This window comes from Lepidochelys kempii, chromosome 3 (assembly GCF_965140265.1).
Source record: "Lepidochelys kempii isolate rLepKem1 chromosome 3, rLepKem1.hap2, whole genome shotgun sequence".
Classification (NCBI taxonomy): domain Eukaryota; kingdom Metazoa; phylum Chordata; order Testudines; family Cheloniidae; genus Lepidochelys; species Lepidochelys kempii.
Window position 1 is genome coordinate 164,074,206 of NC_133258.1, and position 26,761 is coordinate 164,100,966.

A 26,761-nucleotide genomic window follows, 5' to 3' on the forward strand; every position below is an offset into this window, starting at 1 on the left:
CTCCCCAGTCTCTTCAGTTCTCTTCACAGAGAAGTTTTTTATGTCTCTAGTCATTTACATTGGCCATCTATGAACTTCCTTTATCTCTGCTATATCCTTTTTCACATAGAGTGACGAGAACTGAACAAAGATGCCTTTTTGCCATGCTTCCTTATTTATTTATTATTTATATTTTGTATCTTTGTTTTTAAATGTTAATGTCACAGTCGTGGGTTTTGGTACCTTTACTGCTCCAAGGATGTTGAACTTAGTTTCATTGTGGTCACTGTTACTTGGCCGCTCAACTACAGTTACTTCTTGAATCAACTCCTGTTTGTTATATGGGATTAGGTTGAGAATGATCTCTTCTCTTAACGGTTCCAAGAAGTGGTCATTTAGGGTGAGAATAAATTGCTTCACTATACTTTGTCCCATTGTTATATTTAATCAATTTATATGTAGGAAGTTTGCATCACCCATTATGATTATTTTTTTAGCTTTTGTTGCCCCCTTGATCTGTCTCAACAGGGTTAATTCAGTATCCTTTTCCTGATCTGGAGGCTGGTAGTATAATCGTACTAGTATGTTTGTATTTTCATGACTTGGAATTTGTAGCCATACAGATTCAACTATGTGGCTCTTTCCACTCAGAATTATCTCACTAGATTCTAGGAATTCTTTTTGGGGTGTTGTGCTAGTCCTCACATCTCTATGATCCATTCTACCCTCCTTGTTTTACCCTACCTAGTTTTATATCCAGACATTACAGTATCTTATTAATTTTTGTTATTCCATCATTTCATTAATGCCTATTATGTCTCCACCACCATTTGTTCCACCTTGTGTCTAGCTGTGACACTCTAAGGCCTTGTCTACACTGCTGCTTAAGTCAATGTAAGTTACGTCGCACAGGCTGTGAAAAAAACACCCCGGAGTGAAGTAACTTACATTGACTTAACACAGTGTCTGCACCATGCTATGTTGACGGGAGACGCTTCTGCCTCTCATTGAGGTGAATTACTTACGTCGATGGGAGAGCGTACTCCTGTCAACATAGCGCATCTTTACCAGATGCGCTGAATTGACGCCACTCCGTCAATCGCAGCGGCACTGATTTAGTGTGGTAATGAAGACAGGCTCTGAGTTGGTTTTCCAGATCTGAAGAAGACTCAAAAGCTTGTCTCTCTCACCACCAGAATTTGGTCCAGTAATATCTCTCTAATATTGTCTCTCTAATATCCTGGGACCAACATAGCTACAACAACACTGTATACATCATATTTTCTGTCAGTTGTCATTTCACTTACCAATATGTATTTAAAACTTTCCCCTTTAAACTTCTGTCATAAATTAGAAAACAGCAACAAAAAGCACCTTGTTGTGTTGATTTTTAGGATATTTCTAATTTACAAAGGAAAACAGCAACTAAAGGGACTTATTCCCAATTTTAAATTTAATTTTGGGTATTATGCTTGCCCCTGACCATTTTTGTGCCTTTACAGCCACATTTTCTTATTTTTAAGTGTTTTTCTTTCCCCTTTTGTGTGGAAGTCCCACAGAAATAGATAAATATTATTATCTGACTATAAAGAGGAAACAACTGTACAAAAAGCGCTGTCAAATACACAAAGTAAGCAAAGAGAAAAATAATTTCCCCTCTAAAGTCACTTTCCGTTTTAGTCAATTTAGGTGTTACAACTCAGTTGGTTATTACTGCACTGAAATGTGTGGTTGAATATGTTTCCCTGCCTCCATTAGCAATTTTCATCTCACCTCATCCCCTCACCTCAAGGAGTGCTATGTACAGAGTACATTTTCTAGTCTCTTGCAGTCTGATGTTACAAACATACATAAGGATGTCAGAAGTGTTCTCTGTGTATTTAAGCTCACAAAAAAAGTTAACACTGAGTAGAAGTGAGGTTTATAGCACGCTGCTCGTAAATGATGGTGCTGTCATTGGGATCCTTTATCAGAACAAACTTGCGCTGGAAAATAGGTTAGAAGTCCCAGCACTTTGCCAGGGTACCATTTTGGGTATGATGGTATTCCTGACTTGTTCCTTTACATGGATCACTGTCGCAGGGTGCTGCTGGAGAGGCCTTAATCAGCTCCTGCCACTCCAGTCCCAATCAGGGGGATTGGATTGGGGCTGGGAAGATAGCCTGATGCCTGCCCCATAACTGACCACACCTGCCAGCCTCGTTAGCAGGAGCTATCAGGCTGGGAGGAAGTGGAGGGATGTGGGGGCAGAGACCAGGAGGGGAAGGTCAGTCTCAAATGGAGGTGGGAACCTCCTAGTTTGTTGCTGGCCAGGCCTGTGGTAGGCCAAGCTGTTATAAAAAGCCTGTATATAGTTGGAAACCGGTGGTGGGGACTTGATCACAAATAAAGAGCACGGGTGTTCTACCCGCCTGAAGTGTCACTGAGTCTCCGAGAAGAGGGGAAGAAGGGCCGAACCAGAGGGGGCACGGCGTGCGCCTCATTACAATCACACATCACCCTTACCTGCATTATGGATTCTGTATTGGAGATGGACATGTCTGTAGCTGGGCAGGTACATGGCATGATAACACAAATCTCCTTTTCTTTTACATGGGGTCTCTTCCTGTTCACCATGGATTAATATTTATTATATTATGTTTATTATATGCAGTCAGTTCTTTTCCTAAACAAACTGTAACAGATGGAATAATGCAGTCTGAATAAGAGGTAGTCTTGAAGCCTCATTTCAGAATGGTGTATGCCATATTCTAGTTGATGTTGTGTCAGCCAGGAAAGTGACTGAGCTTCAAGCATTTCTGGCTGAACCATATTATATGCCATTGCACAGAACAGGGTGATACTCAGCCCCCACTCCTTTCATTCCTAATGTGGTCTCAGAATTTCATCTAAACCAGTCAGTCAACCTACCTGTCTTCTTCTTGAAGCCATACTCTGCACTGGGAGAAAAGAAACTGCATACACTAGATGTATCTAGAGCTTTGCTTTATTACACTGCCAGGACCAAACTGTTCAGACTGTCACCCTAGCTATTTCTAGCCACAGCTGGGCATTCTAAAGGTCAGGCCACTTCATCAACAAGAATATAGAAATGGATTACACAGTGTAGCTCACTGTGTTACCAACTAGCTGCTGTACTTCTCCCACGGAACATCAAGGCTCCCCCCACCACAGAACAAACATCCTCCACCTGCTTCAGGAATGTGCTAACATCAGAAGTCTGTAAGACGGCAATGTGGAGCCCACTGACCTTTGTCAAGCACTATACCTGCACCTTAGCTGCTAGGTCATATGCCAAGTTCAGGAGAGGAGTACTTCAATCACTGTTTGATTGATGCAGCTGAACTCTTCATTCCCACCCTTCTGAGGGTTTACTGCTTGCCAGTCAGCTGCAGTAGCTTTCACACTGACTCATACTCAAAGACAAAAGAACAGTCACTTACAGTAACTGTGGTTCTATTCTGTAGTCAGTGTCAATCCCATGACCTGCCCAGTGTACCTTCTTTGTGGATTTTTCATTTACCGAGAGCTTCAAATTATGATATCATTGAGGGAGTATCATAGCTGCTCTACCCTTTATGCCCTTGTATAGGAACACAAGGAGGCACAGGGTGCATTTGCAGCCTCAATTGACATAGCTGTTCAAAAGACCCCAGATTTTACACAAATGAGATGCATGTGATCCACACTGACTACAGCATCTTCAAGAACCACATTTATTGTGGGGTAGGTTAGCATTTTTTGGACACTTGGAGTAATTGTTACTAAAGTGCAATCAAAATATAAATACTTTAATGTGAGAGATTGTTGGTATTCTGTTTCTCAAAAATGTGCATCTTTTTCCAGAAGAATGTTAAAGATGTATATTTTTATAGATCTTCCTATTTTATATTTTAAGATCTGTGACAAAGTTCCTGCTCTACCTTGGTGGGTCTTGCGCTTATTGGCAGATTTGCTTGCCTTGGAGCTTCACGGCAGCCCTCAGCTTGGCCGTTTTTTCTGAATTCACAGTCCAGGTCGACTCCTCCTGTGTCTGACCAGGAGCTGGGAGGATTTGGGGGGAACCCAGGCCCGCCCTCTACTCAGGGTTCCAGCCCAGGGCCCTGTGGAATGCAGCTGTCTAGAGTGCCTCCTGGAACAGCTGTGCGACAGCCACAACTCCCTGGGCTACTTCCCCATGGCCTCCTCCCAACACCTTCTTTATCCTCACCATAGGACCTTTCTCCTAGTGTCTGATAATGCTTGTACACCTCAGTCCTCCAACAGTCCGCGTTCTTACTCTCAGCTCCTAGTGCCTCTTGCTCCCTGCTCCTTACACGCACACCACAAACTGAAGTGAGCTCCTTTTTAATACCCAGGTGCCCTGATTAGCCTGCCTTAATTGATTCTAGCAGCTCCTTGATTGGCTGCAGGTGTTCTAATCAGCCTTTCTGTCTTAATTGTCTCCAGAAGGTTCCTGATTGTTCTGGAACCTTCCCTGTTGGGAAACGGAACGTCCTTTGTTTGCTCCTCAGCTATCTGCTTTCTATTCTTTCCTAAAGCCCCCTGGCCTGGATTTTTATTACTTTTTGAGCCTGCCTTAGTTCTCCCCCCCGACCGGGCCAGACGCTTTTTCGTTTTGTTTTGTCTTTCTGCCGTTTTCTGCTGCCGTTGAGTGCTGGTCAGCTGCCAACTTGCCGCCAGCACATCCCCCTCCCCCACGCCTGCTCCCGGGCGCAGCTATTTGCCTCAGCTGAAACCCCCGCAGGAGGGGGGGAAGATTGCCGACCCGCTATCCGGAGCGGGGAGTGGAAGTCCCCAGACCCAGCCATTTTGCTGTCAGCTTATTTCTGCAATTTTTCTCGGCCTGCCGAAAGCCTTGGAACACAGCCAACACAGCTGGAGAAGAAGAAGATAGCAGACAGAAGAAATCACCCAGGGAAGCTACAAATCATCGTGGAGGGGGCCGTAAGACTTAGTAATTTTTTGAATTATACTCTCGTGGGGGGGAGTTTGACTGTGGCTTAATTGCGTTTGTGGTGGCACAGGGGGTGTGGCACAGAGCTGCCCCCAATCCATCGGTCCCTCACCCCAACATTATTACAACTGTCACGGCCCCCCCGCCGTCCGTCCCTGCTGGCAACCTGCCATCTGCCTCAGATCCAGCTGTTTGCTTTGAACTTTGCCTTTCGGACCGGACATAACAGCCAACCAAATGAGACTCTTTGGACAAACGTGCGTGGGTCCACCCCCCCCCACCCCCCCGGGACTGTTTATCCCACAGCTTGCCCCTATCACCGGACCCCGATTCCTGTTTTTCCCCCCTTCCTGTCCAACCCATTTGGTACCACTCCTCCGCCTGCAGCCCAGCAGGGAGGAGCGGTTAATCTGCTTCCCCCTCCTCCTTCCGGTGTCTCCCCGTCTCTCCCAGCTCACAATGGCGGGGAATGAGAGGGGCAAGGCCCCTTTACCAATATCAGTTGTTCCTCCCTCACCTCCCCCCCTACCCAATCCCCCCTCCCCCCCCACCACAGTCAAAATACCTGCCGCCGCCCCCTCTGGGGCACCAGCAGCAGGAGGCACCGGGGCGATTACTGCCACTGCTATGTCCACCGCCCCCCCAGATTCTAGGAAACCCCCCCCAGCTGGCCGAAAAGGCCAGGGCGGGAAGAAAGGAAGGGGCCCCGCTAAAACGACTAGGCCCTCCATGGCAGGGGCTGCCCCCACCGCTGTGGCCTTGTCATCGACCGTGGCACCCCCCGCTGCTGTTCCCTCCCCCAGCTCTGTGAACGTCCCTCCCCCGGCCCCCAGGACGTATGCCCAGGCGGTGGCAGGCTCCCCCCTGCCTGCTGCCTCATCATCTCGCCCACCCACTGCCTCCGCTACCATCACCAGAGGCCGGGGCCCCTTCCCCACCTTGACCAGGAGGCATGGTGTCCGTTGCCTCCTGGTGCCCGCCTCGCCCCACGTGGAGACATACGTGCAGGCGTTGGCGAAGGTGGTAGGACCCATGGCTATTGTGGTGGCCTCCAAAATGTATCGGAAGGTCGTTTTTTTCTTAGCTTCAGAGGCTGCCACCCAGGAGGCGGTGGAGAAGGGCCTGGCGGTGGGGGGGGTGTTTGTCCCCCTAGAGCTGCTAGAAGACCTGGGCGTTTGCCTCGTCCTCACCTCCGTTCCTCCCTTTTTACCCAGTGCTGCCCTGTTACCCGCTCTCTCCACCCTGGGAAAACTTGTCTCTGTCATCAGCCCTCTCCCGTTGGGCTGCAAGGACCCCACCCTCCGTCACATCCTTTCGTTCCGCCGGCAAGAGCAGCTTCTACCGCCGGCGGCGGTGCGTGATGGAGAGGCACTCGAGGTGTCCTTCCTAGTCCCCTACCAAGGAGCCCGCTATCTGGTCTTTTACTCCACCGGAGAGGCCCGGTGCTACCTCTGCCGCTCAGTGGGGCATGTCCGCAGAGACTGCCCTTTGGCCCAGGGGGGAAGGGCACCCGAGACCCGGCAGGACATCGGCCTCGTCATTGCCGACGCCCCTGGCCGCCCGGCACCTGAAACCAACCCTCCTCCTACTCAATCCACCGCTGCTCCCATCCGGGCCAAGAAACACCTTCCTTATAACGCCCAGGCGAGCAAGGGAGTCCCACCCTTGCTATTACCAATCTGGTAGAGCCTATGGAGGAGGGTGTGGCAAAGATATTACCAGGTATAGGAGAGGGCCCGCCCCAAGGAGAACCCCCCGCCCCTCATGCTGCCTTACCGTTACCCCCCTGAACCCCTGAACCATCGCCTCTGCCCGCCGACACGACCCCTGCTAACCAACCCCCAGATGACGCTATGGAGGGCTGGACCCTAGTCCAGGGGAAGCGAGGCAAGCGGAAGGCTCGAGTTCCGCTGCACCCATCCGATGCGGAAGCCCCCCAGAAGACCAGGAAGGGAGGCACTGCTATCGAGCCTCCCGCCACGGCCACGAGTGAGATCCATCCGCTGGTGTCGGGAGGGGAAGACAGACTGGCATTGGAGGGCAGAATCCCCCCTCCACGAGAGACCCTCCCCTCCGAGACCCCTGAGGAAGCTCCTTTTGCCCGGATACTACCCGAACCCCCCGCGAACCCCGAGGTGACCGTTGAGGCGGGCCCTAGAGGAGAGGCCCCCAGGGTAGCAGGAGTTGGCCTCTCCTCCGTGTATGCGGAGATTGAGGCCCTAGATTTGACCCCGGTCACCCAGGGAGAAGATGATCTACTGCTGGCTGGCCTTGATCTGGGTAGCCTCACCCCAGCCCCCCTTTCCCCATGCTCCCTCCCGCTAATTGCCTTCCCGGGTGAGCGCACCGCAGAAGGTGGTCCACCACCTGATGCCATGGCCGCCAAGACCACCACGGAGCCAGCGCCTAGCGTCACTGGGAGCCCCCTCCCTTACCCCTTAACCCTCGACTCTGCTCAGGAGGCACCTTCTTTTAGCTGCTCACCTCATGAAGTCCAGAGCCTTACCTCTGCCCCCGCCTCCACCCCTGTCCCTGCCCAATTCCCCTCCTCCTGCAATGCTAATGCCGCCCCTGGGGTTATTTCTTTCCCGCCTTTTGCAGATTCCCCCCAGGGAGCAATCTTTGCACTTTCTAGTCGCGACCCATTAGGAGTTGCAATTTTTTCCCTGCCATACCCTTCCACCCCAAGGCGTGAAATGGATTTAATAACCCCAGCCTGTCAGACGCCCCGTCGGTGGTCCACACCCTGTCTACCCGCCTTAGCGGACCACGAGGCTGCATTAAGAGCCCCACCAGCGAATACCCCGGAAATTGTATCCCCACCCCCCCATGAGCTGCAGCATGCACTACGGAAGTTCCTAGAACACACCCGTGGCACCCGCAGTAGGGTACAGCTGGCTTTTCAGCTATGGGGGGACTTTGACCAAATCCTCCAGGCCACAAGGGCCCCTATACAGGAGGGCAGGGGGCAAGGAAAGCGTGGTGCTGCGGCCTACAAGCTGGCCTGTGGCTTCCGAAATGATCTACTCATCCACGGGATGGGTCACGGGTTGCTGCACAACCCGCCGGGGGCCACGAACACCCCCACCAACAAGAAACCCCCATACCCCCAGCCCTCCGCATGACGCCTCTTATTATTGCAACCCTGAATAGCAGGGGCTGTAGGATGGCTCTCCGCAGGTCCCAGGTTCTCTCTTACCTTCGGGAAGGGGGGTAGTCTGTAGTTTTCCTGCAGGAGACCCATACGGACCCAACCGCCGAGGACAGGTGGCGGCTGGAGTGGGGGGACGGGGTATACTTTAGCCACTTCATGACTTGGCAAGCTGGAGTGGCATCCCTGTTCTCCCCCAACCTACGGCCTGAGGTGCTAGGGGTCACTGAGGCCGTGCCAGGCCACCTGCTGCACCTTCGAGTCCGTATGGAGGGGCTCGTGGTCAACCTTGTTAACATTTATGCCCCGCAAACGAGCCCAAAGCGGTCACAATTCTATCAGCGGGTGTCCGACTTTCTCGGCACCCTAGATTCGCATGAGTGCCTGGTCCTGGGAGGGGACTTTAACACCACCCTCGAGGAACAGGACCGCTCAGGGGCTGAGCCGAGCCCGGCCGCCGCGAACATTCTCCGAGGAATAGTCGAACATCACTCCCTAGTGGACGTCTGGCGTGACCATCACCCAGATGACACTTCCACGTTCACTTTTGTCCGGGTGGAGGCCCATCGGTCACACCACTCTCGGTTGGACCGTATTTACTTATCCCGTTTCCATCTTTCACAGCCCACTCCTCCGCCATTCGGCCGGCCCAGTTTTCCGACCATCATTTAGTCACCATAACGGCCTCCCTCCGTGCAGAGAGACCGAGGCCGGCCTATTGGCACTTTAATAACAGCCTGTTGGAGGACGAGAGCTTTGTGATGTCCTTCCGGGAGTTTTGGCTGGCCTGGCGAGAGCAGTGGCGTGCCTTTCCCTCAGTGCGGCGATGGTGGTATCTCGGGAAGGTGCGCGCCAAGCTCTTCTGCTGTGATTAGACTTGGGGCACCAGCCGACGGCGAAATGCGGCGATAGAGCAGTTGGAACGGGAGGTCTTAGAGATGGAGAGGTGCCTGGCCGCCAACCCCGAGGACCCGTCCCTCTGCGGAGCGTGCCGGCAGAAGCGGGAGGAGCTCCGGGCCCTCGAGGACCACCGGGCCCGAGGTGCCTTTGTTCGGTCTTGCATCCGCCTCCTTCGGGAGATGGACCGCGGCTCCCGCTTCTTCTATGCCCTGGAGAAAACGAGGGGGGCCAAGAAACACATCACCTGCCTTCTCGCGGAAGACGGCACCCCCCTCACGGATCCGGAGGAGATGTGTGGGAGGGCCCGTGACTTCTACACAAGCCTTTTCTCCCCGGATCCGACCGATCCTGGCGCTTGCGGGGTGCTCTGGGAGGAACTCCCCACGGTCAGCGTGGGCGACCGAGACCGACTCTAGCTGCCTCTCACCCTGGCCGAGTTCTCGGAAGCCCTCCGTCGCATGCCCACCAATAAATCTCCGGGCATGGACGGGCTGACCGTGGAGTTTTACCGCGCATTCTGGGACAATCTCGGCCCAGACCTAGTCACTGTCTGGGCTGAGTCCTTGCAGAGCGGGGTCCTCCCTCTGTCGTGCAGGCGAGTGGTGCTCACCTTGCTGCCGAAGAAGGGGGACCTCCGCGATTTACGAAACTGGCGTCCCGTCTCACTCCTTAGCACGGATTACAAAATCGTAGTGAAAGCAATCTCGCTGCGGCTAGGGTCCGTGATGGCGGACGTGATCCACCCAGACCAGACCTATACTGTCCCGGGTCGCAGCATTTTTGACAACCTCTTTCTAGTCCGAGACCTTTTGGAACTCGGGCGGCGAGATGGTCTGTCGTTCGCCCTCCTGTCTGTTGATCAGGAGAAGGCGTTCGATAGAGTAGACCATGGGTACCTCCTGAGCACTCTGCAGGCGTTTGGATTCAGACCTCAGTTTGTGAGTTTTCTCCGGGTGCTGTATGCCTCCGCAGAGTGTTTGGTTAGGCTCAACTGGACCCTGACTGAACCAGTCAGCTTCGGGCGAGGAGTGTGGCAGGGGTGCCCCTCTCGGGCCAGTTGTATGCTCTGGCGATTGAGCCTTTCCTCTGTCTCCTCCGCAGGAGGATGACAGGGTTGGTGCTGCGGGAGCCGGAGCTGCAGCTGGTCCTGTCGGCATACGCCGATGACGTACTCCTCGTGGTCCAGGACCCGGGCGACTTGGTGCGAGTGGAGGCTTGCCAGGCCACCTACTCGGCAGCCTCCTCCACCCAAGTCAACTGGGTCAAGAGCTCTGGCTTGGTGGTGGGGGACTGGTGGCAGGTAAGCTCCCTCTCACCCGCGCTTCAGACCATCCGGTGGAGTGCGGGTCCACTGCTCTATCTCGGCGTTTACCTTTCCACCATGCACCCTTCCCCGCCGGAGAACTGGCAAAATTTAGAGGGCGGGGTGATACAGCGGATCCGGAAATGGACGAGGCTACTCTGATGTCTCTCCCTCTGAGGGAGAGCACTGGTGCTTAACCAACTAGTCCTGTCCATGCTCTGGTACCGGCTCAACACCCTGGCCCCGGCCCTGGGTTTCCTGACCCACCTCCGGAGATTGATTCTAGAGTTCTTTTGGTCAGGAATGCACTGGGCCCCTGTTGGAGTTCTTCATTTACCCCTGAAGGAAGGAGGGCAGGGCCTGAAGTGTCTGTACACTCAGGTCCGCGTTTTCCGCCTCCAGGCCGTGCAGAGGCTCTTTTATAGTGCAAGTAGTTCGGCGTGGAGCATACTGGCACACGCCTTCCTGTGCCGCTTCCAAGGGCTCCGATACGACCAGCAGCTCTTTTATCTTTGTCCGAGAGGTTTTCCGCGAGACCTCTCCGGGCTGCTGGTCTTCTACCAGGACCTCCTCCGGACCTGGAAACTGTTTCTAACGACCAGGTCCGTGGCGGCCACCGTGGGAGCAGATCTCCTCACAGAGCAATCCCCAACTCCGTGTGCAGGTGGCGGAGTCCCGTTCGGTGTGCCAGAGGTTGGTCTTAGCGGAAGTCACGAGGGTCGGAGACCTCCTGGACTATGACCGGAGAGACTGGCTGGATCCTCTGACGCTTGCTCGGCGCATGGGGCTCTCCAGCCCTCGTCCCCCCCCGGCGCGTACTTCAGGAGGTGAAAGCTGCCTTGACCCCCGCTGCTTGGGCTTATGTCAACCGAGCCTTGCGCGAGGGCGCACCCCGCCCATCCTCTACCCCAGGCCCGCCGGACCTTTCCATTGGGCCCCTACCGTGCCGATCCCAACAAACCCCTCACCCTTTCACTGCAAGCCGGCTGCATGAACTGCTGCTGGTCAGTTTTCAAATCGCACCACAGAATTATTTATACACACTCACGCTTCACACCCTTCACGCCCACACCCCGGTGTCCCACCCCGATACAAAGTGGCGGGACCTCCTGCCACCCTTGGAGGGTGAGCAACCTCGGTGGGCCAGCCTGTATTCCACCTTGGTCCCGAGGCCCGTCGGGGACATCAGTTGGCGGCTCCTTCACGGAGCTGTGAGCACGGGCATGTTTCTGACACGGTATACCCCCATCCCGCATACTTGCCCTTTCTGTAATGTGAGGGAAACCCTGGCGCACGTATATTTAGAGTGTGCCAGATTGCAGCCCCTTTTCCGGCTCCTCACAAATATTCTATTGCGCTTTTGGCTTCATTTCTCCCCTCACCTTTTTATCTATACACTCCCCATCCGTGGCCCCACAAAATCGCGAGACCTCCTGTTAACCTCCTCCTAGCCTTGGCTAAAACAGCCATTTATAAAACCAGAGAGGGGAGGTTGGCCCATGAAGCGTCCTGCGATTGTAGGGCCTTTTTCCGATCCTCAGTACATTCACGTATCCGGGCGGAGTTCCTCTGGGCAGCGTCCACCGACTCCCTTGACGCCTTCGAGGAGCGGTGGGCGCTGTCCGGGGTTCTCTGCTCGGTGACCCCGTCCGGTTCCCTCCGTCTGACCCTTTAATTGAGGGGAAGAGCGAGAGATGCCAGCCCCAGCCGTTGCCGCTGTGGATACCATCATTACTGTCATCTAGGAGGGGTCCTATAATACATGGGTGTCTACCCCCCCATCCCTAAACCGCCCACCCCGCAGCTGTGCCCATCTTGCCGGGCACTCTCAGGAGAGGGATAATCGGTGACACTGGGCGCGGCACTAGGTAACTCAAGGGGGTGGAAGACCACGAGTGTCGAGGAAGCCCCCCCACTCTAGGCCACCAGGTAACTCAGGAGGGTGGAAGACCACGAGTGTCGAGGAAGCCCCCCCGCTCTGGGCCCAGGCTAGCCTGAACACTTCTCCCTCCTGAAAGCTTCTGTGTTATACCTTCTGTTTGCGTTGTTTTGTTGCATAGTTTGTTTTGTTTCCTTTGGTAATTTTTGTAAGTGTTACAAATAAACTTCTTTTCTGTTTCAAAAAAAAAAACATCCCTGTTACCTTACCCAGGGAAAAGGGACCTATTTAGTCTGGGGCTAACATATCTGCCTTCTATTACTCTCCTATAGCCATCTGGCCTGACCCTGTCACAGATCTTATTTCACTTAAGATTTTGGCTTGGGGAATGAAATGTATTTTCTATGGGCTTATCCTTTTTTTGTTTTTTTGTTTTTTTGGAGGGGATTCATTTTTTTATTTTTATTTTTGTTGTTGTTCACAACTACCATATTTTAAATTATCAGTGTTCTGTGCTAGCCAATTTGGAATCTCAAAACATACGTGCTGATGAATCTCAGACAATCAGGATTAAACAATTTGGCAGTAAAGCATATGGAAACTTTATTTCCACAATGAAAATTTAGGTAAAATGTATTTCATATTTCAAAATTTATACATTAATCTAGAAAATACATATAGAAACAATTATTTTAGAGATGTAAAACAATAAGGATGAAATATGGAATCAATATGTTATTGTACAAATTTGAAATTGCTTTCACTAGATAATTAAAAGGAGCTTAATCAGGTCTGACATTTAATTTCCTTATTGTCATGTCACATTTTTCCAAAAATTAAATTGACAGAAGAAAATGGTGTTTTGTCATTTTCAAAAAAGTCAGATATAAACAGTCATACTTTAAGCTGTTCTTTTCTTTTCAGTCAATTATATGGCTGTTGATACTGAAGTCCTAAATAGGTTGCAAAAAAAATAGAATTTTTTTGTTACATGTCAAATTGTGTCACTAATTGATACATATGTACTTGCTACAGTTGTTATATCCTATGTTAACAATTGTACTGTCATTACAATTGCTTGAAGGAAAAATGTTTTTGTACCTTTCCTTCAGTTGAATGTCTTAAATGTCTATAACACGTTGACCTTTTCCTCCTCTGACACTGTCATTTTTGAAACCTTTCTTTTATTTTAAAATACAGGCTGAGCTGAAGAGTGGAATTCTGAGCTTCCTGTTAAAAACTGGCACTGTTTTTACACAAGTGGATCTCTGGGTGGGACTGTCCTATTGTGATGGAAACTGGAAGAAAGTAACTGTGCAGAAGGAAGGCTCAAGAGTTTCTGCAAGTATGAATAAATTGAGAGAGCATGTTTTGGAACCCAGTGCTCAGCAACTGAAAGTAAACTCTCCAGTCTATGTAGGAGGAATCCCCTCTGAGCTACAGAACTTCTATAAAGAACTAGGATTAGAACAAGGTAAGGAAAACCAAGGGAAATCCATCATTGCAGGAACAGATGTTAGTAATTCTGTAGACAGCTGTCTTTGCTCTGAGATGGTACTAAATATATGCACCAGTACAGTGTTAGGGGGCATTTAAACAATGTAGTATTTGTTCAAATCTAAAGGGGAAATACAGATGTTCTCCCTATTGTTATTATTGTCCCATGTTTCTGCTAACATTTCCGTCTGTCCACCACATCTAGCTAAACTTCTTGCTCCAAGCCTAACGTTTCAAAGGTCACTTAAATCTCACCCGCCCCTTAGCTTGCCTGCAAAGTCAAGATGATTGCATCCTAATTTACATATCAGTTGTTCCTGATCGGAGCTGTTAGCTTAGGCGATGTCTGCACTAGCACTTTTGTTGGTATAACTTACATTGCGTAGGAGTGTGAAAAAACACACACACACCCCTCCCCCCGAGCGACATAAATTACACTGACAGAAGCGCTGGTGTGGACAGCACTACGTCAGCGGGAGATGCTCTCCTGCCAACGTAGCTGCCACCTGTCATTGGGGGCATAAAGTGGCTACATGAGAGATCTTACGGCGGTGCAGCTGCATTGGTACAGCTGTTTCGCTGTAAGGCCTCTAGTGCAGATGTGGCCTTAGATAGAATAAGGGCTTGTCTACACATAAAATCCTGCAGAAGAGCAGCTGCAATTCAGTGAAGACACTCCCTATACTGACGGGAGTGGTTCTCTCATTGAAGTAGGTAATCCAGCTCTCCGAGAGGCGGTACTTAATTCTCCCATCGACTTAATGCTTGCTATGCTGAGGGTTAGGTCAGTTTAGGTGGGTTTTTCACTAGACCTAAATTAAGCTTGGGCTGTCTGTACTCTTTTGGTATATTGACCTCTTCAAGAGGCAAATGTTATAATTCCCCTTAGCAGTACCCAATTCTGTATGACATACGACTTGTAGGCAGACACCAGATCATAAGCCTTTGGGTAAAAGAAGTACCACCCATGTAGAATCCAGGTGAGGGTGCTTTATCTTGCTGTCTTCTAGGCAACAGACATAGTATAAAAATAAATCTTACAGTTTTACAGTAGAGTATATATAATATATCAATTAAATGTTATATGAACCCTAAAAGATCATTCCTATTTTTGTACAGTATCAAAATCCTCCCACCCTTGTGGTGTCTTAAGCATCATTCAGATCAGCTGCATCAGAAAAATGAGATGTGCTAACTTCAGCTGCACAGGCAGAAAAGCTAAAATCTTCAAGAGAGAAATTTTCACAGCACTCCATCCACACAAGTCCCCTCCATAATCTGGAATGATAACATACTCAGCCCGTGAAATATGAGATAGGCACATTAGATCACTGGAATGCTCTCCACTGAGTAGGACACTGCTATATGTAGCAGCTACTGGGAGCTCATTAATCATTTCACTGGCATTGCTAGAGATAGTTAAAGTATTCATTGCATACAAAATTCTGTAAGTGAGATTTTCTGGATCAGCCAGTTGTACCTGGTACAGAACAAGGAGGAGGGGGAGACAAAGGTACTTCAACTCACCTTTGTGCATCCCCCCCAGCCCCAGTTCTGTGACAGGCTTAATCTCTGGTGCAAAACTGAGTAGCCTTTCTTTGCTCTGTTCAACACTCAGTTGTATGTGCCCCTTGGTCAGGGACCATCTGGATGCAAAATGCCTGGAACATGGCCATAAACCAACCTGTCTCCGTGAATTTTGGCCTCTTCTTTTTTTTTTTTTTTTCTTTTTCCTTTCTTTTTGTTTTGTTTAACAAGGTCTTTGTAAATAAACCATTATTTATAAAGTTATTCATAATTTATTTTCATCTATTATAAACAATAAAATGGTAGTCAGTAGATAATATGTGAATTGTCTAATGTTAGTATTCAGTGTTGAACATTTCAAGTGGGGTAAATACATGTGTTGATGTTGAATATCTGTATTCAGGTAAATTAGGCAGACAGTTTTTCAAGCTTTATGAATTCACAGATATAGAAAGGTTCAAATCAATCCAAAGCACTAGGATTCACAAGTAATGAATACATGTTCTTTCTAGTATTCAGTAGCTGTAGGCATCATAATACATTATAACGTACCCCAGACCCTATACACATCATTTTTCTGGCCCAAAAGGATTAGCCATTATTCATGTCCCATTAATACTATATCTTACCAGATGGTATCACTTCTGAGTTGATGCACTCCCAATTCCTGTAGCCAAGGGATCTATCAACAATTCATCTAGGGCTAAACATTATTAAAGTATACATTTAGGCACCTCAATAAATTTGGTCTGATTTTCAAAAGTGCTGAATCCTCACTGACTTGAGATGGGAATTACAGGTGCTCAGTACTTCTGAAAAACAAGCCACCTATTTAGGTGCCCAAATGTGGATTGAAATTAGCCTCTTTCGGCACCCATGTTTGGAAAATTTTGGCCATATTCATATTTTTTTAACTTGTTTGACTTTATCATGTTCCCAAATGTAGCCTATCAGTGTGACCAATAGGAATGAGAATATGTGATGTTTTGGGAATCACAAGGAACAGTAAAAGGCTTTGTTATTGCCTGCCATGTAACCTCGGGGTGTGTTAATGCTGTACTGCTTTGGTTCAGATCCTTGACACCAGTAGCCTGCCCACAAGCACAAAGTCTCATCTTGCAGGATGACACCAATAGCCCATCTAGTCTCAAGTCTCCCCAGATTCAACCTTCCTGAGTTCTTAACTACCAGGCATTCGGACTTTTCTCCTCTGATTTGTCACCCCTGAAGATGTGAAACCAGCCACCCAGATATCAGCTTACTTTGGCCTCCACATTCCACTCAGTATGTACAACACAGATCTGCTTGGGGTAAAAATAAACAAAAGGTTTATTTAGTAGAAAAACCACAGATTCAAAGATGAAGTGGTGAGGGTGAGCAAATGTATACAAGTTATACAGCAAACAGACATAAAGACATAACCTCAAGCTTTTCACTTCCATATTGGATAAAATCTCTTTTCTAATACAAGTTACTGGCTGACTTTGAACAGTTTCCCAGCATACCCTAACTATAGCGGGCATCCAGTGTTTCACAGACAGCTTCATGCCTAGAGGCTGTTCCTCAGTTTCTGGATGCAAAACCTTAGACACAAGCCTGCTTTTAAAAGGCTTCCCAACCCCTTTCTCTCAGGGCTTATCTACACTGTAGAGACTGCAGCTGTAAGGTTCTCCCATCAGCACAGGTAATCTACCTCCCTGAGAGGCAGTATCTAGGTCAAGGGGGGAATTCTCTTGACATAGAACTGTCTACACTGGGGGTTAAATCAGTTTAACTGTGTCACTTAGGGGTGTGGATTTTTCACACCCCTGAGTGATGTCGTTATACTGACCTAATTTCCTAGTGTGGACCAGGCCTCAGTCCATGGTGACTCATGTTTATTCAGCATGTGGAAACCCCTACTTGACTTGAGAGCTGGGATGTGTCAACATTTTTCCATTAACTCTAATGGCTCATCCTTGTTATTTCCTGGACTAAACAGGAGGTAGTTACTTGGAGCTGATTATGTGGAAACACCTGGCTGGGAAGTGCCTCTCACTGTCCTGTTGTGAAGTGGAGCCAAAGTTTAGGAGCCCAGTTCTAACCTGTATACATAGCTCATAATGATTCTTAAGCTTAGAAAGTTACAAGCTTTCATAAAAGATTTTACTCAACACATTTTTATAGCACAATAACATTTTATAAAATAAGTTGGTTCAGCTGCTTATTCTTTGGGTTTCAACCTGCCTGTTCTCCCCTTGGGGTGTCTGGACACTGATTGTCACAGAAGCATTTGTCAGAAAGAGAAAATGTGACTAAAATGGCATGTTTCTAGGTAATACTTTAGGACGCATAATCTAGAAAGTATTGTAATGTGTGTTACTGTTTGTTTCTCTTAATGTAATTCATATTTGAAAGAAGCTGAAGACTTATGTTTATAATCAGCAGAATGATACATTGTCAATAGTAGATCCTGATGTGTTGATTTCATGTTTTGTACTTTATACCATCTACTGTAAAGTACAACTTTGCATTCAATTCCAATTTTCATTGTTGTGATATACATGGGAGCCTAGATGGCTTCAGAGAATGGCAATGGGGTATGGAGACTGTCCCAGGTTGATACTGATCAAATGTTATTACCAACTGATGATTTCTCAATGGTCTGTTTTACATAAGTTTCTGAGCATTGTTCAGTTCCCCATCACAAATAAGGTATCCACCTCACAAAACTTTATGACAATTGTCATTTATTACAAGCCTTGTTGGGAAGTTCAGTTAGAATCCATGAATGATTATCTCACCTTTGGAGGCAGTATGGATAGATCAATATGGGGATGTTTATGGCAGCTTACCCTATCATTTTCTGAGCTGCAACTGTCTTAGGATAAACAAAAGGAAATCAGTTTCCAGGGCTGTTGATTTTGCACCTTTCAACAGCACTAAATTAATCAAAATAACTAATTTAATAACTGGATTAAAAATGAGCTATAAGGAATACTATCTCAATGACAAATAGAGAGGAAGAGTGGTCCAGTAGTTAGGGTGCTAGCCTGGTACTTGGGAGACCTGGATTCAATTCCCTGTTTCACCAAAGACTTCCTTTGTTACTCTGAGCAAGTCACTTTGGGCTTGTCTGCATGAACATTTAGCTGCCGGTAATCTGGGATGTGAATCTACCCTTCACTAGTTTGCCATGCTCTAACTGTTGCTGCTGACACACATTAACAGTTTGTTAATGCGCTTTGATCTAATCCTGTTTTGAAGAGGACTAGATCAAAGTAGGGTCCACAGTGGAAAGTTGGAGTGCAGCAGGCATGTGAGGGATAGAGTCAGAACCCAGCTTGCTGTGAGCTAAATATTTCTGTATACAAGCCCTTAGTTTCTCTGTGCTTCAGATTAACCTTACCGGGGGTTAAAGTGGAGAAAACAAATTCTAGATTGTGAGGCATTCAGATCCTATGGTAATGGAAGCCATAAAAGTACCTTAAATAGAAATATGGGCTCTCCCCAAGAGCTATATTATAGTTATTGTTGTATGAGAAGAATGAACAATCTATTTTTTAATTTCCAGAGTTAATTTTCAAAGTAATCAAGGTCTCAGTTCCAGTTATTTATATTATTTTATATTATTCCAACTACTGGCTATTGTACCATATTCAGCTCATAGTTAGGGCCCTACCAGATTCTTGATCCATTTTGGTCAATTTCACAGCCATATGATTTAAAAAAACATAAATTTCATGATTTCAGCTATTTAAATCTGAAATTTCATGGTGTTGTAATTGTAGGGGTCCTGACACAAAAAGGAATTGTGGGAGGGGTGTTGCAAGGTTATTGTAGGGGGGGTTGCGGTACTGCTATCCTTACTTCTGCACTGCTGCTGGCCGCGGTGCTGCCTTCAGAGCTAGGCAGTTGGAGAGTGGCAGCTGCTGGCCAGGAGCTCAGCTCTCAAGGCAGAGCCAGCAACAGTGCAGAAGTAAGGATGGCATGATATTGCCACCCTTATTTCTGAGCTGCTGACTTCAGAGTGGGCCCTCAGTCAGCAGCCACCACTCTCCAGCTGCCCAGTTCTGAGGAAGCAGTGCAGAAGTAAAGGCATGGTATGTTATTGCTACCCTTACTTGTGCACTGCTGACTGCAGAGCTGGGTGCCTAGCCAACAGCTGCTGCTCTCCAGCCACCCAGCTCTGAAGGCAGTGCAGAAGTAAGGGTGGAAATACCATAACCCCCCTAAAATAACCTTGTGACCCCCCCTGCAACTCCCTTTTGAGACAGGACCCCTAATTTGAGAAACACTGGTCTCCCCCCCATGAAATCTGTACTATATAGAGTAAAATCACACAAAAGACCAAATTTTATGGGGGGACACCAAATTTCACAGTCCATGACACGTTTTTCATGGCCATGAACTTGGTAGGGCCCTAATCATAGTACTATTTTTGCATCACTTTATGAAGAGGTGCATTTCCTTTGTAAATTAAATCATCAAATTTACTAGAAAATTGTACAACTACACTATTTTAAAATGTCCCTATTGTGAATAACTATATTTAATGCATTTGTAATGTATGTAATAAGCCACATTTCTAGTGTTCAAGCCACTTACGATTTTGCTTATGATTGGGAGGTCTTGGGTTATGTTTTATGCTATGTTTGTGAATGAGGTACCAAGTATGCTCCAGTTATGATAATCTCTGTTATGCTGATGTTTCCTCTATACTCAAGTATATTTGCTGTCCATAGGCTTTTCTTAGCTCAAGTGACTGAGAATATAATGCAAATTTATTAAATATGAAATGCAAAGGCTGACCCCAAACTTAAAATCAGTATTAGGTACTGATTTTATGTTAATACTTTTGAACATATGGACTGAAGAGGCAAAATAAAGTTTGGGTGTTTTTTTTTCCACAGAGAGTGGAATGTTTAATAATAAGTATATACTTCAGTGTGGCAGGAATTCAACACTGGAACATTAGGAGTCCTTACCAGCTTAATATGTAAAAGGTGTGTGTGTGGGGGAAATAATCATTTCTCAAACATAAATTGAAAGTTAACATTTACACCTAACTCCTCTTATCACAGAAAATGTAGCATCGCAAGGAACAAAAAATGATTCTTAATTAAAGACTGAAGCTCTTTATGTGATACAGATCCCTTACTATTTGCTAGGTTTCGGTGGTTGCATGAAGGATGTTGAATTTACACGAGGTGCTGTCGTTAACTTGGCATCTGTGTCCAGCAGTGCTGTCAGAGTCAATCTGGATGGATGCCTATCAACTGACAGTGTTGTTAACTGCAGGGGAAATGACTCCATCCTAGTCTACCGAGGCAAAGAGCAGAGTGTTTATGAGAGTGGTCTACAGCCATTTACAGGTAACACATTGGGCCCTTAAATGAAATGCTACACTTTTATTTCATTCTGCATTAATGTGTTCTTGGGTTCACTCTCTTTCTTTCTTTCTTTCTTTCTTTCTTTCTTTCTTTCTTTCTTTCTTTCTTTCTTTCTTTCTTTCTTTTTTAAAGAATACCTGTATAGAGTGGTTGCCTCAAATGAAGGAGGATCAGTGTCTAGCGTCTGGAGTCGTAGTCGGACAAGAGAATCAGGTAAGCATAGTTTCTAAATGTATCTATTTTATGTTTTACGAGTTACCTAATGTTCGGCTGTTTGTTGAAAAAAATCCCACAATGAGAATTTTAATTAAATAGTAAAAATTGCAGAATATTTTAAGGGGAACCAAAATTTCTTGACATTTTGGGTTAATAACGTACCAATATGTTATTGTAGCTATAAAATGCACAAGTAGGCATTTTTCACCATATATTTCAAGGTGTTTTCTAATTATAATACACCATATTTATTGTGTAAAATCAAAGAGATTTAAAAGTTTGACTTGCTTTATCTGAGCATGAACATATATGAATATAAGCTACACAACCAGTTTATGCTGATATATGTAAATCTAAACCTCTAGTCAAATTACACATGTCTGCTAGAAAAAAGGCATCTGATGACGATTGTTAAAGTGCAAGGCCACCCAGGACTCATGAAAAGCATTGCAAAGCAAAAATATAGTGCCAGGTTGGCATTACTGTTCATGATGGGTCGCACAGATGTGTGTTTTCACGCAAAAAGATTAACCTCTCCTTAAATTTCATGGAGGAAATTTAGAGGCGCTTCCCTTTTTGTACAGAGGCTTTTTTATACCCTGTTGAGCTAGTAATTTTCTGAAGGTTCCTCACACTGTGAAATATGTGCCCATAGACTGCTAGCACTATGAATTAGATCCAAATTGAACTCCAACAATTCAGTTCTATTGATAGAAGATGGTCAGACAGCATTTCTGTATGATCTCCCCAATTATACCAAACTCTTCTTTAAAAAAAATACTTATATTATAATTGCATTGCAAAAGATGCTTTAAACATGTTCCCCAGAGTAAATATTTGACTTTCAAATACATTGCTTATGCAGCTTAATGTCACCATTTTGTCTTCCACCCAGAAGACAGCATATACAGCCATTTTTATATGAATTATCTGGCCACAGTAAGTTTTACCATAAATTTATATTTACAATCTGACCACAACACTGAGCAGCTACATCTTCCCAAGGGCTGGAGAATAATTGCACTATTTAATTATTTTTGAGTCAGGTTTGTTGTGTCCCTTATGAAAAGACCATCTGCTATCTTGTACCTTACTTTGCCCTGTGCTATATTTCAGAACTAATAAAATCAATATATTGCTGTAGTATTCTCAGTAACCTAAAGCTATCCTAGAATATCACATTGTTACTTTCCATAGGAACCACAAACATTCAAACATTTTTACACTTAGCATTCGAGGGTCCTTCCTGCCGCGAACAAAGGTTGCATTTATTTAATGAGTCTAAACAATAAGGTCACTACAAAGAGGATATTTGATGTAGGGAAAGCAGAGTGATCTTCACTGACAGGCCTTAGGAGTCTACATGCATTTACAGCAAACTCGCCATCCACCATCCTGCCGTAGTGTTCCTTGGGCATTTCCTCTACATCCCTTGCGTGGTCACCTGTGATGAAGTCGTTACTGGCCAGCCTGTTATTTGGTATAACAATATCTAATAAATACTTAAAGGTTATGGAAAATGGGATGAATTTTTATTAGGGATTGTATGTGTACATGAGGTTGCCTTTCAGCTTCTTTTAAACATCTTTATTCTCTTTTTTTAAAAATCATCTGAAGTGATTAAAAGCAAGGCTAATGCAAAAGGCCTCGCACAAGCTCAGTTTTTACTTCTGACAGTCATATGCAATTATTAATTTATTTTCGTATGTGATGGGGTGGTCTGCACCTTAATGGTTGTGGGGCCTAATGCTCAGCCTGCCCTGTCATGTGGCATGGACCTTTAAGAGTTTGAAAGGTCCAATTATAGATACAAGTTACTGGGAGATATTGGGAGAGAGGAAGCAATCCTAAAAGTAAGAAGTGTATGAGAGGAAATCCCATTACTGTTTCTTTAAAGACCTGGGGCCAGGGAGCTGCAAGAAGGGGACCAGCATAAATGCTGCCTGGTCCCTTATAGCAGGGCAGACACCAGGAGACACTGGCAGGGAAAGACTGGCCTGCTCAGCACCCTTAAGGAAGAGGGATCAGCTGAGGGAGAAGCTGGCAAAAGCCCTGCAGCTGGCTAGCCCACAACTCAGCTCCAGAGAGGAGAGCTGGGGAGGCTCCTGGTTAAGGAAAAAGTGAGGGAATAACTAATACAGCCCAGTTTGAAAGAGGAGAGTTGGGTACTCCTGCTTAAGGAAGGACTGAAAAAGAGTAACCCATTGTCTGCAGCCAAGCTCTACGATACAACCGAATTTGCTCCAACCCCTCAGACAGAGACAAACACCTTCAAGATCTCTATCAAGCGCTCTTACAACTACAATACCCACCTGCTGAAGTGAAGAAACAGATTGACAGAGCCAGAAGGGTACCCAGAAGTCACCTACTACAGGACAGGCCCAACAAAGAAAATAACAGAATGCCACTAGCCATCACCTTCAGCTCCCAACTAAAACCTCTCCAACGCATCATCAAGGATCTACAACCTATCCTGAAGGACGACCCATCACTCTCACAGATCTTGGGAGACAGGCCAGTCCTTGCTTACAGACAGCCCCCCAACCTGAAGCAAATACTCACCAGCAACCACACACTACCCAACAGAACCACTAACGTAGGAACCTATCCTTGCAACAAAGCCCATCGCCAACTGTGTCCACATATCTATTTGGGGGACACCATCATAGGGCCTAATCACATCAGCCACTCTATCAGAGGCTCGTTCACCTGCACATCTACCAATGTGATATATGCCATCATGTGCCAGTAATGCCCCTCTGCCATGTACATTGGTCAAACTGGACAGTCTCTACGTAAAAGAATAAATGGACACAAATCAGACATCAAGAATTATAACATTCAAAAACCAGTCGGAGAACACTTCAATCTCTCTAGTCACTCGATTACAGACCTAAAAGTGGCAATTCTTCAACAAAAAACTTCAAAAACAGACTCCAACGAGAGGCTGCTGAATTGGAATTAATTTGCAAACTGGATACAATTAACTTAGGCTTGAATAAAGACTGGGAGTGGATGGGTCATTACACAAAGTAAAACTATTTCCCCATGTTTATTTTCCCCCCACACACTCCCACTGTTCCTCAGACGTTCTTGTCAACTGCTGGAAATGGCCCACCTTGATTATCACTCCAAAAGGTTCCCTCCACCCCCGCTCTCCTGCTGGTAATAGCTCATCTTAAGTGATCACTCTGGTTACAGTGTGTATGGTAACACCCATTGTTTCATGTTCTCTATGTATATAAATCTCCCCACTGTATTTTCCACTGAATGCATCCAATGAAGTGAGCTGTAGCTCACGAAAGCTTATGCTCAAATAAATTTGTTAGTCTCTAAGGTGCCACAAGTACTCCTTTTGTTTTTGCGAATACAGACTAACACGGCTGCTACTCTGAAATTTGTGATGTTTAGTGGCTGATGTACCCGGGAGATAAGTGCCAAACCCCTATGTATAATAACAGTCTAATCCTCTTGCTTCATTCTGTTACATCATTATATTGCTTGAACTTGTTAGCTGCCTACAATCCACCTCCTTCTTATAAGTGATGTTTAAACACATTTGATACATTGAATGTTTTTGGAAAACCTGAACTAGACAAGAAAGAATGTTATGTAGATGGAGTTTTGATGGTTTTGAAATATAGCTTAAACTGAATGGCTCAAGATGTGCAGTCATATTAAATCAATGCTGAAAAGTTACAACTCTAATAAATTGTATTTATGCTAATGGTTCAGTCTGATTTACTGCAGCCATTAAAAGTGAAGAATAGGGGCAATAGTCTTCTCAGAACTGCCATTTTCTCTATTTTCTATTTTATCCTTCTACAGTCCCAGAAAATGTGCCAACTCCCTCAAGAATTCACAGCATAAATGGTTACAGCATTGAGGTGACTTGGGACAAACCTGCTGGGGTCATAGGTGTAATTGAGAAGTACATTTTGAAAGCATACAATGAGGATGGTCCCAGTGTACCCATCATCAGTGCTGAGTTTGCTGACACTACTATGCTCACAGGTAAATGTTGCTAACTACTAGTTTGAAGGGAGATGTAATAAAACAAGATGTATATATCTTATTTTGACAAGCTGAAAAATATTAATTGGATACTGTGTAGTATATCCATCTTTGTGTGTAAATGGCCTAAATAGTGTGTGTACAAATTTTGATTTACTTCAAGAGCAACAGAAATAAAATGTAGCTCGAAAGCTGGAAGGTATTTTTACCCAAATCCATTTTTGTCATTCTATTGCCATTGAGTCATTCTGTGTTTGTTTGACTGTCTTTAGTAGTTTTTCTCTCTCCCGTTTCTTGCCATTCTTAGTCCCTTAGGGGTTGATCCTGCATGGTACTGCAATCCTGCAAACACTTTAAGCATCTGAGTAACCCTGATGACTTCAGTGAGAGTACTCGCATGCTTAAAGTTAAGCATGTATTTAAGTGCTTTGGTAGACTGGGCTGGAGCATCTGCACTTCGCAGGGCGAGCCATTACTGAATGAAGGATTGATTGATTGATTGCCAGTGGCAGGAATATTCTTCAGGATTGGGAGTGGGGCAGAAGCAGCTTTATTGGATGGGAGTGTTTTTTTTTTTTTACAGGCTGGGGCTCTAAGAGGAGGGCTGGTTTGGGTGTGGGGAAAAACTTTGGAATCTTTTCTACTACAAAATGATCACTGGAGACTTGGGGACCCTCTCTCCTTGGCAGTCTATGTTGGAGCTGGCTACCTGTTTTTCCCTTTGCCAGTAGAATCCCCTCTCTAAGTGGATGCCTTTCCACTGCATAGTCCGCTCTCTCCCTGGTGTTATATGTTGAAGACTTGGTCCCTTGTTTGAGCCAAACTCCTCAGTTGGCAGGGAAGAGAGTACACAACAGATGACCCTCTGTACTATGTGGTCTGTGAAGACTTAGGAGGGCAGTAGTAAAAATCTAATTTTCCAGAGTGTAATGAATGGGATTTGTTTAAAAATTCCCTAAAATTAATGATATAATTGATCACAGTTTTAAAAAAAATGCCAGTAGCATGTTGCCCAAAGCTGAAGACTTGGGTTGGCTCAGCTTTGGATGTTATAGCGCAATCTCAGGAAGCGTCTTCTCCTCCGGCAATATACTACTGCTGCTTCCCTCAAACCCAGTTAATATGTGCTTCACGTTTCTGCCTAAATATATACGTTTTGTGTACTGCATACGTACCATATAGTGTGTGTGTGTGTGTATATTTAAAAGACAATGTGCACATATTTTACTTTCTTTGAGTTGAAGTTTCTTGATTACTTGTGGGTGGTGTGGTGACTATAATAGTTATTGTGTTTTATTTATTTGTTTAATTAATTATCCTAATGGCTGAAAATTATCCAAGATGTAAGGCAGTACCAAATATATTAGCAGAAATCAAGGTCCACTCACAAATGACTGAAAAATCTAAAAAGGGCTAAACTAATCAGATAATTTATTCACAATGAATAATTTTGACCAACATTAAAAATGACTCAGTTGATTTGTTGTCTTAATGCTATTTTAATTTTGTGTCAGATATGAAAGGGTTAACATCATGCTGAATGGATAAGAACTATTGACATATTACTTGTGTGAAGCAGAAGTGAGAAGGCATGGTTTTATGTTGCAGAGGGACAATATAGGAACTGCAACTATTTTATTATAAAAATATATGAAATAAATACATACACTGAAAGCTATTAACAGGTTGCCACTTTAGGGTTCAGGTCTTTTGTGCATTATAATAGGTAGCTATTGAATACAGTAAGACATAAAGAAAAAGACCATTCAGACAACTTTCACCCATGCACTGCAAATACACTTTCACTTTTGCAAGCCTTAGAATATGAATATAAAACATTACTCTCAAGATTATGCCTGGCATCTGTGCAGGTTCAGAAGGGGAAAAGTGCAAGGATACTCCCGTAAAGGGTCTCAGTTCATAGAAACTTTGCATTCACCTGAGCAACGACTGTGCAAGCAAGATT

The 26,761-nt window shown here is 45.9% G+C and overlaps 1 protein-coding gene across 1 annotated transcript in view; it reads left to right on the forward strand.

The window, feature by feature from the left end:
* Positions 1-26,761, forward strand: part of USH2A (usherin) — a 571,967-nt gene that overhangs the window by 213,712 nt on the left and 331,494 nt on the right. Inside the window, exons 26-29 of the mRNA XM_073338913.1 lie at positions 13,370-13,643; positions 20,344-20,547; positions 20,698-20,778; positions 24,610-24,795. Of these exons, the coding sequence (XP_073195014.1) occupies positions 13,370-13,643; positions 20,344-20,547; positions 20,698-20,778; positions 24,610-24,795 (745 nt within the window). The remainder of the gene's footprint in view (positions 1-13,369; positions 13,644-20,343; positions 20,548-20,697; positions 20,779-24,609; positions 24,796-26,761) is intronic.